The sequence below is a fragment of the Cebus imitator genome, unplaced genomic scaffold, assembly GCF_001604975.1.
Source record: "Cebus imitator isolate Cc_AM_T3 unplaced genomic scaffold, Cebus_imitator-1.0 Scaffold18, whole genome shotgun sequence".
In the NCBI taxonomy this organism is placed as follows: domain Eukaryota; kingdom Metazoa; phylum Chordata; class Mammalia; order Primates; family Cebidae; genus Cebus; species Cebus imitator.
Genome location: NW_016107333.1, coordinates 12,748,593 through 12,764,733, shown reverse-complemented (window position 1 = coordinate 12,764,733; position 16,141 = coordinate 12,748,593). Strand labels below are relative to the sequence as shown.

Below are 16,141 nucleotides of genomic sequence, written 5' to 3'. Positions count from 1 at the left end.
AAAAAAAAAAACAGTGAGTAATGCACATAGGTTTTAGCTCCTTATGGGGAATCAGGGAACCTGCCATTGGCATGTCTGGCCCGAACATGTGCCATTTTATTATCCTTAGTGGGCGTGCTTGCTTGGGGGAATCTGGGCGTGTGCAGAAAAGATTTTATCTCAGCTGGTCTTTTTTCCCTTGGGGACAGGAAATAAGCACTAAATACACTGTTATGCACATACATTTTGACTGAATCCATTATGAGAGATCAGGTATGAAATATCCTCTTGTGGCATCATGTTGGTACTCAAAAAGTTTCTGAATTTAGAGCATTTCAGGTTTTAGTATTAGGAATGCTCAACCTACATTTCTGTTCTCACTTAGAAAATTTAAGGCATGGTAAGTTTTAACTGAAAACCTACATTCAGTATGAAAAGTTATATTCTAAATAACAAAATCAGTAAGTGAATATTATAAGATTAGAAATTAAGATAAGAAATTAGTCTTAAAATTTAGGAATTGTTTTCTTCTAAAGATAAAGATGTGTGTAAAGAGTGAAACATTTATCTTTCTAGGCAATCATGTTGATCCTGCTTTTCAATTTCTAGTGATGAAAATTAATGTAAAAGACTTAGTTTAACCAACTGAGTTGTAATATTAGTTTAACCAACTAAGTCTTTTACATTAATATTCAGTTTTAAGTTACACTTGAAGAAAGTAGTATCAGAATTGTTTTTCATTTTATAAATACTAATGCTTAGGATACAGAAACAATTTCTTCAGGCTTTTCCCACACTACGTTTATCATCTAAAATATTGAATAAGCTGAACACATTATTTGTTCAGGAGGCTGAGGCAGGAAAATCACTTCAGCCTGGGAGTTTGAGTCAACCAGCAACTAGACCCCATCTCTAAGAGAAGAAAAAAGATCGTGATAAATATATACTGATTTGGCCAGGCGTGATGGGTGAACCCTGTAATCCTACCACTTTTGGAGGCTGAGGTGGGTGAACCACCTGAGGTCAGGAGTTCAAGACCAGCCTGGTCAACACGGTGAAACCCCATCTCCACTAAAATTGAAAAAATTAGCTGGGTGTGTTGGCGCATGCCTATATTCCCAGCTACTCGGGATGCTGAGGCAGGAGAATCGCTGAACCTGGGAAGTGGAGGTTACAGTGAGTCACGATCATGCCATTGCACTCCAGCCTGGGCAACAGAGCGAGATGCCATCTCAGAAAACACCACCACCAACAACATATTATATATACATATGTATATAATTACTGAATAAATGTAGTATTCAGTAATGAACTATATTTAAGAGTCACAATAAGTAGTACTTTGTTGAACATGAGATTTTAAGAAAGTCTAGGAGGCCTATTGTTGAAAAATAAGCAGAACTATTTTGAGTAATTATTTGCTAACATTAGTTCATCATTATTCTAGTATCAAATTGTTACAGTTTAGATTTAGCTACGTGACCACACGTTTTAAAATGCTCTCTGCCTGGCTGCAGTAGCTCATGCCTATAATCCCACCACTTTGGGAGACCAAGGCGGCAGGATTACTCGAGTCCAGGAATTGGAGACCAGCCTGGGCAACATAGTGAGACGGAGTTTCTACAAAGAATTTGAAAATTAGCCGAGCATGGTGCTGCACACATGTAATCCCAGCTACTCGGGAGGTTGACGTCAGAGGATCGCTTGCTTGAACCCAGGAGTTCAGGATTACAGTGAGCCATGATCGTGCCACTACACTCCTGCCTGAGTGACAGTGTGACAAAATAAACATGAGTAAAATGTTTTCTGAATTTTTAAATAAAATTTAAGACCTACTGTACTGTGTATATTAAAGTCAACATAAGTTCTTATCCTTGTTCTAAGTAACTTTTGTATACAAAATAAATGGGCTAATAGTCTTGTGTGTCAAATATATAATGTATTTTAAAAATGATTAATTAAAAATGATTTTGTTTGAGACAAGGTCTTGCTATATCACCCAGGCTGGAGTACAGTGGTGTGATCATAGCTCACTGCAGCCCTTCCCTCCTGGGCTCAAGCGACAAAATATATAACTTTTAAAAGCCTATTGTCATACGAAAATATAAAGATGTTTCTCCCCCTTAATTATACAAGATTTTAAAAAGACTTTAGGCCGGGCATGGTGGTTCACGCCTGTAATCCCCGCACTTTGGGAGGCTGAGGCAGGAATATCACTTGAGGTCAGAAGTTCTAGATCAGCCCGGCCAGTTTTTTAGGCTTAAATTTTAATTCTAGAATCCTGTATAGAGTTGTTATTTTATTGTGGTGTTTGGTCAGGCTCATAGCTTCTGATGTCTTCTTACAGGGCATTTGACACTCTTGCAAAAGCATTGAATCCTGGAGAGAGCACAGCCTGCCAGAGCTCAGCAGCATGCATGGAAGGAAGTGTACACCTCATCCCTGGAGAATCAAGCATAAATTATACCGAAAAAGAGGGGCCACTTCTCAGCGATTCACATGTAGCTTTCAGGGTATTTCTATATGTTTTTTTAATTTGTATGTTGTATTGCTTGATTTTGATCCACCTTTCAAAAATCAAAGTATGTTTTGTTGTGCTTTTAAAGTCAGAAATATCCCTGATAGAATTTCAAAACAGCAGCTAAAACATACTCATCTGGGCTGGGTGTGGTGGCTCATGCCAGTAATCCCAGCACTTTGGGAGTCCGAGGCTGGCAGATCACCTGAGGTCAGGAGTTCGAGACTAGCCTGATAAACATGGATGAATCCTGTCTCTACTAAAAATACAAAATTAGCCAGGTGTGGTGGCACATGCCTGCAATCCCAGCTACTCGGGAGGCTGAGGCAGGAGAATGGCTTGAACCCGGGAGGTACAGGTTGTGGGTAAGCCAAGATCATGCCATTGCACTCCAGCCTGGGCAACAAGAGCAAAACTCCATCTCAGTAAAAACAAAACAGAAAAAACATACTCATCTGGATATAGAAACAAAATTTCTTCAGGCTTTCTGTTTATCAAGATACCAAATAAGCTGGGCATGTTAGTGCACATCTATGCAGGAGGCTAAGGACTTTTGCATGTGTTGCTTTTGTTCAATGCCTAACTACTGTTTTATAGTAAATCAATTAAGACCCAGATATTTTGCTCTTACCATAGTAACTACAAAGACTCCATTTGTTATGTATCACTCTAATTAGCTGGCTTTCTGCATTATTATAAGATACAAATTGGCTAGGTGCAGCGGGTCCCACCTGTCATCCCACTACTTTGGGAGGCTGAGGCCAGAGGATTGCTTGATCCCTGGAGTTTGAGACCAGCCTCTGCAACATGCCAAGACCTCGTCTCTATAATAAATAAAAATTACGTAATAAATTAAAATTTTAAAAGATACAAATTATTTAATACATTTTAACTTTTAGTTTTTAACTTACACTTTTTAGCCACTTTGGAGAAGGTACATTTGTAATTTGTTTTGTTCCCCTAAAAGTAATGGCAACAATTGCAGTTACTTCTGCATCAACCTAATTATGACAGAAATAATACATGCAGAAAACTAGAAATAATGTAGAAGACTAGAAAATCACTTTCTACTATTTGATTTGTCATTCAATAATGCTTGGATAGAGTTACAGACATGCTCACTGTGGAGACCCCACATTAAGATCCTATTGTTTTGACTCCTCCATTTTAACCACTTAGCTAAGAATACTGTTAGCAAGATGTATGCAAAGGGATTGAATCCATATAGATTTCACTTAGCAATATATAGCAGCCCTGGAATGCCTGAGGGTGACTTCTCGTACTTTTACGATAGATTATAAAAGTCCATGGATTTCTTAGAAGATGTACAGCTGTCAAATAAATGCATGTATCATTAGTAGAAATTGTGAGTGCAAAGTAATATTTGTATTTATAAAATTCACCTTGATAGAAATAGCCACAGAGAAAACGCAGTGGCTTAAAATAGTATAATTTGATGTCGTCAATAAAATAGATCAGTGAAGAAACTTTTATGTAAAATTTTACCAAAGAAAATTTACATGGAAAAAATTACAAAATTTTTTTTACACTCTACAGGAAAACTTAATGTCATTCTAAAAAATTATGGTAAGATTTATGGACAAGGGTGGAGCAAGGCAAAACTTGATTTTTCCCATTGTTCTTCCTTATTCTAAATAAAAAACTTTCTTTTGTTTTCTTAGGTTTATGTTCTGCTTTGGATTTAAATGGGAGGAAGGATGAAATGAGATGTAGAAACAGACCCATTGTGAGGGAAAACGACAGAGTGCTCTTTAGAAAGTAGGGGTAGTTTACCTGTTTATTGTTGATGTTGGTCCTCAAAGTTTTTGATGTCTTGAAATGTTTTGGACAGAAGAATTTGGCAAATTAGAACTTTTTTTTTCTTTCTAGGATTGGCTTTTGTCATTCCATTTTGTCTTCCTGAGTATCTGCACAATCAGCACTTAAAAATTTTGTTGCTCTCCTGCAAAGGACTGCTCCATTTTTCTCGGAGTCTTACAGCCATGTGAAGTCAAATGTTTTACTTTTTGTGATTTCCCCACTTAGCTGCTAGAGTCTGGTAATTTCATGGTTCTCACATTGAAGTTTTCTTGTCATGGGTTTCAAGACCTTACATCTGGAATCAAACCCCTCAGTCCTCTCTTACTTGCTGAGCTGAATAACATTTTGTTCCACTGTTGCATTTCTACGTACACTGTAGTTTGCAGCCTATTTTCACATACACTCTTTCCTTTGAGCCTCACCACATCTGTTGTTAGAATTTTTAATTTTTTCTTTTTGAGACAGAAGTTTAGTGGCATAATTACAGCTTACTGCAGACTCAACCTCCTGGGCTCAACGGATCCTCCTGCTTCAGCCTCTCATGTAGCTGAGACCATAGGCATGTGCCACCACACCCAGCTAATTAAAAAAAAAGTATTTGTCGAGATAGGATCTCACTTTTGCCCAAGTTGGTCTCATATTCCTGGCCTTAAGCAATCCTCTCACCTTGGCCTCCCGAAGTGCTGGGATTACAAGCATGACCCACCACACCTGGCAGGGATAGAATTTTTACTCTCATTTTGTGGCTGAAGAAAGAGATTTAGAGATTTTTAGTATCTTGTTCAAAGCAATCTTGGTAATAAGGAGAAATCATCTAATAATGAAGCTTGAAGTTTGATTTTGAAAAATCAAAGGCAATAGTAATAGTTAAGATTTTTATTGGCTGGGCATACTGGCTCATGCCTGTAATCCTAACACTTTGGGAGGCCTGCACGGGCAGATCACCTGAGGTCAGGTGTTTGAGACCAGCCGGGCCAACATGACAAAACCTCATGTTTACTAAAAATACAAAAATTAGCTGAGCTTAATGGCACATGCCTATAACCCCAGCTACTCAGGAGGCTGAGGCAGGAGAATTGCTTGAACCGGGAGGTGGAGGTTGCAAGTGAGCCGGGATCGCACTGCTACACTCCAGCCTAACCAACAGAATGAGACTCCATCTCAAAAAAACGAAACAAAAAATCTAGGCGAGGTGGCTTACGCCTGTAATCTCAGCACTTTGAGACGCCGAGATGGGCGAATCACGAGGTCAGGAGATCGAGACCATCCTGGCCAACATGGTGAAACCCTGTCTCTACTAAAAATACAAAAAAATTAGCCGGGTATGGTGGCGCATGTGTGTAGTCCCAGCTACTCAGCCTCCTGGGCTGAGGCAGGGGAAGTGCTTGAACCCAGAGGGCAGAGATTACAGTGAGCCAAGATTGTGCCACTGCACTACAGCCTGGGTGACAATGTGAGACTCCATCCCAAATATATATATATGTGTGTGTGTGTGTGTGTGTGTGTGTGTGTGTGTGTGTGTGTGTGTGTGTGTACTCGATCACAGAAGAAAAAAAGATTTTTGTTAAGCTTCAGAATTTTTGGTATGATTTCATGTACCTTATTTCACTTGATTCTTAAAATCTTAGATTAATTACAGTAGATCATATTTCCATGTTAGAAATTACGTATATGCAACAGAAGTGAGGTGGTTTTGGAAATTGCATATACTTATTTCTAAAATGTTTAATATCTTAATATTAGAATCAGTCTTTTTGGTCACCCATGTTTGCAACTTTGGAGGCAATCATTCTCCTTAAGCTTCACTCCTCTTGTTCCGTAACAGAATTTTAACCATTCTGTTGCTTGCATTTCTGCCTTCTTCTTCATTTCCTTCACCATATTTTAGGCCTTTTAAAATTCCTTTCTTGATTTGTTACCCTAATACCTTTGCTTCCAGTCTTTCTTTTCCATTTCGTCCTGTGTGCTGGTACCAGTGTTATATTTGTTAAAAATCAAATTATGTCATTTTGCTACTTATCAGCCTTCAGTAGCTTCCCATTGCCCATGTTATAAAATTAAATCCAGTCTCTATAATTTGACCTTTTAGGACCCTCCATGTTCTGATCCAGCTGCCCATGTTTCTCACACATGACATTGCCTTTCTTAGCCCTTTCTGTAGCTCATTCAGTTTTTATTCTTCCACTGAGATAATAGCACTTGCTCCCAGTGAACTCTCAGTAAATAGTTACTGAATGAATGTGTAATCTAGAGTCTACTGGTAATTAGGGGAAGTGATTAATGAAAAGTTGGGAGTAGAATCCAGATCTCCTAACTCAAATGATTTTTTTTGTATGTGTGTGGAGATTGGGGTTTCACTATGCCCGGGCTGGTCTCAAACTCCAGGCCACAAGCAATGATCCTCCCACCTCAACCTCCCAAAGTGCTGGGATTATAGGCCTGAGCCACTGTGCTTGTGGTCAGCCTTCAAGGAAATTTTTTTTTTTTTTTTTTGAGACATCCTGGCTCTATAGCCCAGACTGGAGTGCAGTGGCAGGATCTCGGCTCACTGCAACTTCTGCCTTCCAGACTCAAGCAATCCTCCTACCTCAGCCTCCTGAGTAGCTGAGACTACAGGCATGCACCACCACTCCCAGCTGATTTTTTAATTTTTTAATAGGTTTAATGAGGTTTCATCATGTTGCCCAGGCTGGTCTCGAACTCATGAGCTCCAATGATCCACCCACCTTGGCCTCCCAAAGTGCTGGGATTATAGGTGTGAGCCGTCACACGCAGCCATCCAGTGATTTTTTTAAAGGCTGTATTGAGCAGGCTGTTGTCAGATTTCAATACAGAAACTGCTAGAAAGATAAGTGTAGAGGCAAGTAATAACTGCTAAAATAGATTGATTAGGTTTAGTTCTTGTCAACACGTAAAAAATTCAGTTCAATATATTGAACTTTTCTAATTTGAAAAATGTGTATAATTCATTTTATAAACCTAAAGATCCACAGGAATTTTGGGGAAGGTCAGTCTCTTTATAAGATAGGAAGAAATCTTTGTCTTTTTAGTCTCAAAGACTTATTAAATGGACTGTTGTTTCTTCAGCCAGCATTAGCTTTCTAATTCAAAATACTAGAGTTTTATTAAGTATGTAAAACAGATTATCAAACATTTTCTCCTTAAACCCAATATGATATGTATTTTAAATAACGAGTCCCTTTAGTGTGTGTTGTAAACTATTTCCATTTTATGATTAAATGCAGCAGAAAGTTTTCAGTTACCACCACTGTTGTGTAATCAAAACCTTTATATCCAGTGTTTATACATTTCAAGTATTAATATTTTATTTAAATGCAATTATAAACTATTTTGCAAAAGTTGGGGTTTTTTTGTGTTTTTTTGTTTTTAATTTTTAGACAGAGTCTTGCTTTGTCTCCCTTGCTCTGTCTCGCAGGCTGGAGTACAGTGGTGCGATCTTGGCTCACTGCAAGCTCCACCTCCCAGATTCCAGCTGTTCTCGTGCCTCAGCCTCCCGAGTAGCTGGGATTACAGGCATGCACCACCACGCCTGGATAACTTTTTGTATTTTTAGTAGAGATGGGGTTTCACCATGTTGGCAGGCTGGTCTTGAACTCCTGACCTCAAGTGGTCTGCCTGCCTTGGCCTCCCAAAGTGCTGGAATTACAGGCCTGAGCCACCACACCTGGCCCTGCAAAGGATTTTTTTGTTGTTGTTTTGTGCCTTACTTGCCCCTTCCCCCAAAACTAGTAATTTTTGGTATTTCCCCTAATTTTTCAGACTTTCTTTTTATTCACCTTAGGTAATCCTGAAAAGATATGATACATTTTGTTTTTTTAAGATTCGATCTTGCTCTGTCACCGAGGCTGGAATTGAGTGGCACAGTCCTGGCTCACTGCAACCTCGACCTGCTGGGCTCAAGGGATCCTTCTGCCTCAGTCTGCTAAGTAACTGGGACTATAGATACATACCACCATGCCCAGCTAATTTCTTTTATTTTTAGAGATGGGGTCTTGCTATGTTTCCCAGGTTGGTCTCAAAATCCTAGGCTCAAGCAGCTCTTCCACCTCAGCCTCCTGAGTTGCTGGTTAACAGGCCTGAGCCATCACACTTCGCTAAAATTTTTGTTGTTTTTTTTTTTGTTTTGTTTTGTAGAAACGGGTCTCGTTATGTTGCCCAGGCTGGTCTCGAACTACTGGCCTCAAGCAATCCTCTTACCTTGGCCTCTTAAAGTGCTGGAATTACAGGTGTGAGCCAAACATTCTTAAATACGTAAAAAATTTTCTTTTCACTTACAGAATTTCCACTATTAATGGCCTTTTTGTTTTATTACTTGGTACCATTTATAAATAGGTAAACCATTTGTGGCTAATAATGAACAAAAGCAGGGTTTTTTTTTTTTTCTTTTTTTACATTTTTATGGAACTTTTCTTTGTTTCAAACCTCAAGACTTGTAGATAGAAGACACCTTTGAGGGGACAGGTGTGGTGGCTCATGCCTGTAATTCCAGCATTTTAGGAGGCCATGGTGGGCAGATCACCTGAGATCAAGAGTTTGAGACCGCCGGGCGCGGTGGCTCACGCCTGTAATCCCAGCACTTTGGGAGGCCGAGGCGGGTGGATGACGAGGTCAACAGATCGAGACCATCCTGGTCAACATGGTGAAACCCTGTCTCTACTAAAACTACAAAAAATTAGCTGGGCATGGTGGCGCGTGCCTGTAGTCCCAGCTACTCAGGAGGCTGAGGCAGGAGAATTGCCTGAACCCAGGAGGCGGAGGTTGCGGTGAGCCGAGATCGCGCCATTGCACTCCACCCTGGGTAACAAGAGCGAAACTCCGTCTCAAAAAAAAAAAAAAAAAAAAAAAAAAAAAAAGTTGTTTTAGGCCGGGTGCGGTGGCTCAAGCCTGTAATCCCAGCACTGTGGGAGGCCGAGGCGGGTGGATCACGAGGTCAAGAGATCGAGACCATCCTGGTCAACATGGTGAAACCCCGTCTCTACTAAAAATACAAAAATTAGCTTGGCATGGTGGCGCGTGCCTGTAGTCCCAGCTACTCAGGAGGCTGAGGCAGGAGAATTGCCTGAACCCAGGAGGCGGAGGTTGCGGTGAGCCGAGATCGCGCCATTGCACTCCAGCCTGGGTAACAAGTGAAACTCCGTCTCAAAAAAAAAAAAAAAAAAGAGTTTGAGACCAAGCTGGCCAATGTGGTAAGACCTCATCTCTACTAAAAATACAAAAAAATTAGCCAGGCATGGTGGCCCACACCGGTAGTCCCCGCTACTCAGGAGCCTGAGGAAGGAGAATCGCTTGAACCCAGGAGGCAGAGGTTACAGTGAGCTGAGATCGATCCACTGCACTCCAGCAGGGGTGACAGAGCAAGACTAGGTCTCAAAAAAAAAAAAGTTATCTTTGAGAATCTGCTGAAAGCTATAATAGTCATTCCCCAGAAAAATACATATGGGCACATCTACCTGCCCCACCCCAGAGGTAGCCAGTGTTAACTGTGTGGCACGTTTCCTTCTGTACTTTTTAGGTATACATATATACATATCCGTTAACATAAATTGGGTCGTCTATTTTAATACATACTGTTTTACAGTTTTTTCTACTTGGATGTCTGTGAGATTTTTTTTCTTTTTTTGTCTTTTATTTGCTTTGACCATTACCCAGGTTCAGAGCTGCTACCTGTGAAATTTTTTTTTGTATGCCATTACATCACAATTTATCTTTCTAATTTTAATGCCCACATATATTCGATAGCATGGATTATTCTTTTCTCTAGTGATAGAAATTTGGGTTGTTGCCAGCATTTAATTTCATTGTTAGATGTAGAGCTGTAATGGACATCCTTACCCATGCTTTTTTGTGCATTTTGCAAGTATTTTGCTGGAACAGAGATTTAGAAGTGGTATTATTGGGTGTACTTATTTTAAAAATTTTGGTAGATAATAGACTAATTGTTCTCCAGATTACCCCACCCTCGGTAGTGTGTACTTGGTTTTCTGTACCTTCACTGTACTTGATACTATTAATCATTTCAGTAATTAGAAAGTAGAAAAAAGTTTCAACAATAGTCAAACATTTTAAAGAGCTGGATCAGCAATATAAACTGACCACTTGCTAGTAGTATGTCCACAGACATACCTGTAGAATAAGTTTTAAAATTTTTTATTTAGTACCAGGCTTCTTGTTGAGACAGAGTCTCGCTCTGTCACCAGACTGGAGTGCAGTGGCATGATCTCGGCTCCGCCTTCCTGGTTCATGCGATTCCCCTGCCTCAGCCTCCTGAGTAGCTGGGACTACAGGCATGCGCCACCATACCCAGCTAATTTTCTTTTTGTATTTTAGTAAAGACAGGGTTTCACCATATTGACCAGGATGGTCTCCATCTCTTGACCTCGTGATCCGCCCACCTCGGCCTCCCAAAGTGCTGGGATTACAGGCACAAGCCACCGTGCCTGGCCTGCCAGGTTTTTTAAATAGGGAGATTTCACACAGAATGTGCACTTTGAACAACTGAAAGAGCTGGCAGTGCTGATCCCACAATTCCATATGTTTTCGTTTTGCTGAATTCAATTCACAGCTGTGTCCTTTATCTGGGAATATGCTCTTCCCAGTTGGTACCAGCAAGCCTGTTGTACTCTGTACTCTCCTGGGCCTGTAAGCATTTAAATTTGTTAACCCCTTAGCCTAAATGACAGAAACATTTATTGGACAGGATTTCTCTTTAAACTGAATTTGTTGTATGCTACTGTTAATGGAGAAAGGGAAGGAAAAGAAACATACTGTTAGACCAAGACAGGAAGTAACATAACCAGGTAATATCATGGTTGATATTTATTGAGATTCTGCTTGTCTGAATATTGCTTTGTTAGAAACTATGGGCTACTCATTTATTCTAAGCCCTGTTAGCTGTAAATTCTAGTGACTTAGCTTATTTCAAGATTAGTTTTTTTTGTGTGAATATATTAGCTGTCATTGATATCTTATGTTTACATTCAACTTTTTCAAAGAAATGATAAATTGGAACGTTCAGTCCTAAGATAATTTACCTAAATCCCTGTTCATACTAGCTCACCATGCCTTCTCCTATGCCTGAGTACCTGAATGTGCACTACATTGGGGAGTCTGCCTCCAGATTGCTGTTCTTATCAATGCACTGGGCACTTTCAATTCCTTCTTTCCAGGCTCTAGGGTGAGTTTTTTGAAGTCTTGAATTTAAATGTGATTTTATAGCACACATGTACATTTAACAAGAACTTTTATTTTGGGAAGATTTGCATTAAAGGAAAACAGAGTATAACATTATAACTTTAGGTTGTGTCATTCATATGACAAATCATGGCAGCTAACTAGTATTTTCTCTGTATGTGGAAGAGTATCCATATTTTGTAGTTTGACTAAGAATTTGGATGGAATATAGTCAGTGGAATTGATAGAGTATGGCTAGCATTTGTAACAGGCCTCATCTTTCATTAGCTCAAAGATAGACTAGACTGTAAGACTGCCCTGGGTTCATGTTTCTCTCTCATCACTACTATTTCAGCGTTCATCCTGGGCATATTACTAAAGAGCTAAATTTTGCCTACAGTGGTTATGTTAAAAGTAAAGATAATTGTTTTCCAATCATGTGGCTCAAAAAAAAAAAAAAGAAAAAAAAAATGTAAACCCCCATAGTACCACGACTGTGATTTAGAGGGTTAGTCTTACCACTAAAGAGTACATCTGAGGCTGAGCATGGTAACTAATGCCTGTAATCCCAGCATTTTGGGAGGTCAAGGCAGTAGGATGGCTTGAGGCCAGGAGCTTAAGACCAGCCTGGTCAACAGAATGAGACCCTGTCTCTACAAAAAAAAAAAAAAAAAGTTTTAATTAGCTGGGCATGGTGATGCACAAGTAGTCCCAGCTACTCTAGAGGCTAAGGTGGGGGTGGGGGGCAATCACTTGAGTCCAGGAGTTCGAGGCTGCACTAAGCCATGATCACATGACTGTAGTCTAGCCTGGGGCAGAGCTAGACCCTGTCTCTTAAAAAAAAAGTATATTTATATTCTGTTCTGAAGTAATCAGATGAGATAGAAAATGGCCTACTATAAGAAACTAAGGATTTACCTAAAGTTTGCCAAATGTATTTAAATTGTTTTAAAGTAACTGGTGTGTATAAAGGCAAAACAGTGGAAAAAGTTAAGCCCATGGTTAGGAAGTTTTTATTCAAAATTAGAAAGTTTTAATTCAACTCCCGGACCCTACTCACCAGTATGATATTATAAACAATTCACTTTCACATCTTCTATACGTGTTCTTCCATTTGCCAAGTAGGAATAGTAATTGCCCACACCTTATCTGTAGAGACTATTTTGAATATAACTAAGAAACATGCAAACATGATTACAAAAGGCATACAGAGAATTGAATAAAGGCATATTTAACATTATAATTTGGTTTATTAATCAGTATTAGATATACCATGCATTAAATAATGTACTCAAATATTAGAGTTACATAGACTAAAAGCCTGATTTTCTGGAATGGTTAACCTTTAAAATGATTGTTAGTCCTTTTTTAACATTCAACTTTCAGAATTTCTCTAGTTGTTTTGTGGGTTTTTTTTTGTTTTGTTTTGTTTTATTTTTTGTCATTGAGACTGATCTCAAACTCCTGGGCTCAAGCGATCCTCCTGCTTTTTAGCCTCCCATACAGGTGTGCAACACCTCACCCAACCTCCAGTATGTTTGTTTGTTTGTTTGTAGAAAAAAATAGAATGTAAATTTACATATTGGCAATTGATTAATTTTATTTATTTATTTAGTTAGAGTCTTGCTGTTTCCCAGGCTGGTGTGCAGTAGTGTGATCTCAGCTCACTGCGACCTCCACCTTCCAGTTCAAGCAATTCTCGTACCTCAACCTCCTGAGTAGCTGGAACTACAGTTGTGCACCACCACACCTGTAAAAATACTGTATTTTTAGTAGAGACAGGGTTTCGCCATGTTGGTTAGGCAGGTCTCAAACTCCTGGCCTCAAGTGTTCTGCCCAGTTTGGTCTCCCAGAGTGCTGGTATTATAGGCGTGAGCCACTGCACTTGGCCAGCAATTGATTTAATCTTAAAACATTAAGTGTATTTCACTCAACTTGTAACTCATATTCATATGTCTAAAAAGTAACCTGGTGATATTTTTCATAATAAGCTATCAGTTATTGTAGTAAAATGACAAAAGGAATTTTGGGGAGTGGTTTGAACCCCTTGAATTATTTACAACACCACTGATCTTGAGTACTTCTATTAAATTGAGTATAATTATCCTATGGAAATAATGCAGATGTTGAAAAAACCAAAAATAAGGTCTCAGGAGGTTTCCGTTTATAAAATAAGTGATTTTTATAGTGGTAGCCACATTTTCCTGTGATCTGTATTGAGAATCAGTTTCAATGTAACAACCACAAGATTCTTTTTAATTAGAATAACTTGATCTAGCAATCAAGGCCATTATGCAGACTCTTATTTTTTATCCCTATCCAGATGATTCATAGATCTTATTTATGTGTTGACTTAATCGTATGGATAAGGACTAAGTGGTAATGATGGAAAAATTCTGTTATATGGAAATAAAAGCTATTCTAAAAGTAGAAACTGGCATTAGGTTATATTTTTATCTCAAAATATAAAAGTTGGTGACTAGAAAAAAAAAAAAAGTTGGTGACCAAGTCCTAATATTACAGAGAGAAACAGATAAGCAACATTAATCATTTTCTAAAATCAAGATTGTTTTGATCACTAATTTTAATTGAAGGGAACAGTAACTTAAAGAATCTTACTAAACAGTGCACGGTTAGTACCATTTGTATTTTACAAGGCTTCCATATTTTACAAAGGTGTTGATTTTCAGTACACAGCTAATACTGTTTATATTTTACAAGGCTTCTGTATTTCACAAAGGTATTGATTTTCTGTTTTAAGATTTGTAGTTTCAGTATTTAGAGGAATTCAGTTGTTGGTTTTAAGTGCTCCCTGCATAATTTAGGTTAAGTAACTAGACGGGTAGTGTAGTGGTAGATTCCATCGCGGGGTAGTGGAGAGAACTTGGCATGATTTGCCTGGAATAAGTGTGGCAGCAGTCATCTCTACCTAGATTCTTACAATATAACCAAAAGCTCCAAGCCACCACCATTTACCACAGGAGATTTTATTTATTGAATAATGTAAGCAATAGCTTTCCATTAAATGCTAAGCCAGAAAGCTGAATCTTTTAAATTACCACTGAAACATAATATAATGTTTCCTGGAACTTTGTGGTTTTGAAGCCTGTAACTTTGTGGGTTCATTGCCATATCATTAATAATTTTTCCCTGAGGCTAGTGCCTTCAGTATTATCAGATATGGGTGGCTCAAAAGTTAATATTCCTTTATGAAAATAAATTGTATAAATAATTATATAATCTCTAATTGTGGGTCCTATGTACATATTTTAATGAACGTTAACAATACAGGCCGGGTGTGGTGGCTTATGCTTGTAATCTCAGCACTTTGGGAGGCCAAGGCAGGTGGATCACTTGAGTTCAAGACCAGCCTGGCCAACGTGGTGAAACCCTTCTCTACTGAAATTTCCAAAATTAGCTGGGCATGGTGGCAGGCACCTGTAATCCCAGTACTCAGGAGGCTGAGGCAGGAAATCACTTGATTCCGGGAGACGGAGGTTGTAGTGAGCTGAGATCATGCCACTGCATTCCAGCCTGAGTGACAGAGTGAGACTCCGCCTCCAAAAAAAAAAAAAGCAAACCCACAAAATAGTGCAGTAGAGAAAAATACCTGTATCTATTTGTAAAAGAAATTAACACATTTAGTGTTTTGCAAGTTAATGCTTTTTTAAAAAATAGAGATAGAGGTCTCACTATGTTGTCCAGGCTGATTTCAAACTCCTTGCCTCAGGTGACTCTCCCAACTCAACCTCCCACAGTACTGGGATCACAGGCATGAGCCATCATATCTGGCCTTTTTTTTTTTTTTTTTAACGTCAACACTTGTGTTGCTTTTTGAATGCTTTATTGATAATCTTAACTACAGTCTCCACTGAGCTCTTTTTGCTTCTTAAAGGAAAGATCTTTTGAACATAAACTACAATAGTCATTTGTTTTCTTTTCCTTACTGGAAAAACTGGTAGCAGACATGCCCTTACCATCTCAAAATATTAACCTTAAATGGAGGAGTCTATACTAAGAAATTTGACTTTAGCATTTTACTTGCTAAATTGTGTAATGAGGTATAAAGGAGCATAAATTTCAAATTCTGTTCTGATGTATCTGCTGGCTTATATGTCTTTGGACCAAGTAACCTAAATTAAATGAGGCTCAGTGTCTGTAAATTAGGAGCAGAAACACTTGATTATGAACTACATCACATAGGTGAGATAATGAAAGTAAATGTATCTAAGCCATTGCCTGCTGCAAAGCAGATAATAAAAGGTCATTTTTCTTCATTCTCTTGAAGACTACCTGTTCAGAGTGGCCTTGCTGTTTTTCTTTCCTAATGTAATTGAACTTTTTAAAAACATAGCTATACCATAAGGATTTTTGGTTTGGGGGTTTGGATAAATGTAAATAGATATCTTTCTGTAGTTGGTTTCTACAGTCCTTTCACTTTTCTTTTGGAAACAATATTCTGGTAGGCTATTTCTCATCTGCCACTTGTGTCTTTTTTCCTTAGTAATAGTTATGGTATACTTATCCTTTGCACTTATACTCCTTTTTTCTGAGCTTCTCCAACAATGCCAAGGTATTTTCTTACTGCAAGATGCATAGCACAGGCCTGTTGTGATTTTTTTTTTTTTTTTT

The 16,141-nt window shown here is 38.7% G+C and overlaps 1 protein-coding gene across 7 annotated transcripts in view; it reads left to right on the top strand.

The window, feature by feature from the left end:
• The window catches only part of NR2C1 (nuclear receptor subfamily 2 group C member 1), a 58,440-nt gene that overhangs the window by 27,938 nt on the left and 14,361 nt on the right, over positions 1-16,141 (top strand). For 6 of the 7 annotated variants that reach the window (XR_001820932.2, XM_017515927.2, XM_017515932.2 and 3 more), the window contains exons 9-10: positions 2,327-2,492; positions 11,392-11,513. Coding sequence is in view for 6 of the 7 variants with exons in the window: in XM_017515927.2 (XP_017371416.1) it covers positions 2,327-2,492; positions 11,392-11,513 (288 nt within the window). In the remaining variant the exon portion in view is untranslated. The remainder of the gene's footprint in view (positions 1-2,326; positions 2,493-11,391; positions 11,514-16,141) is intronic. The other variant, XM_017515914.2, reaches the window with a different exon arrangement.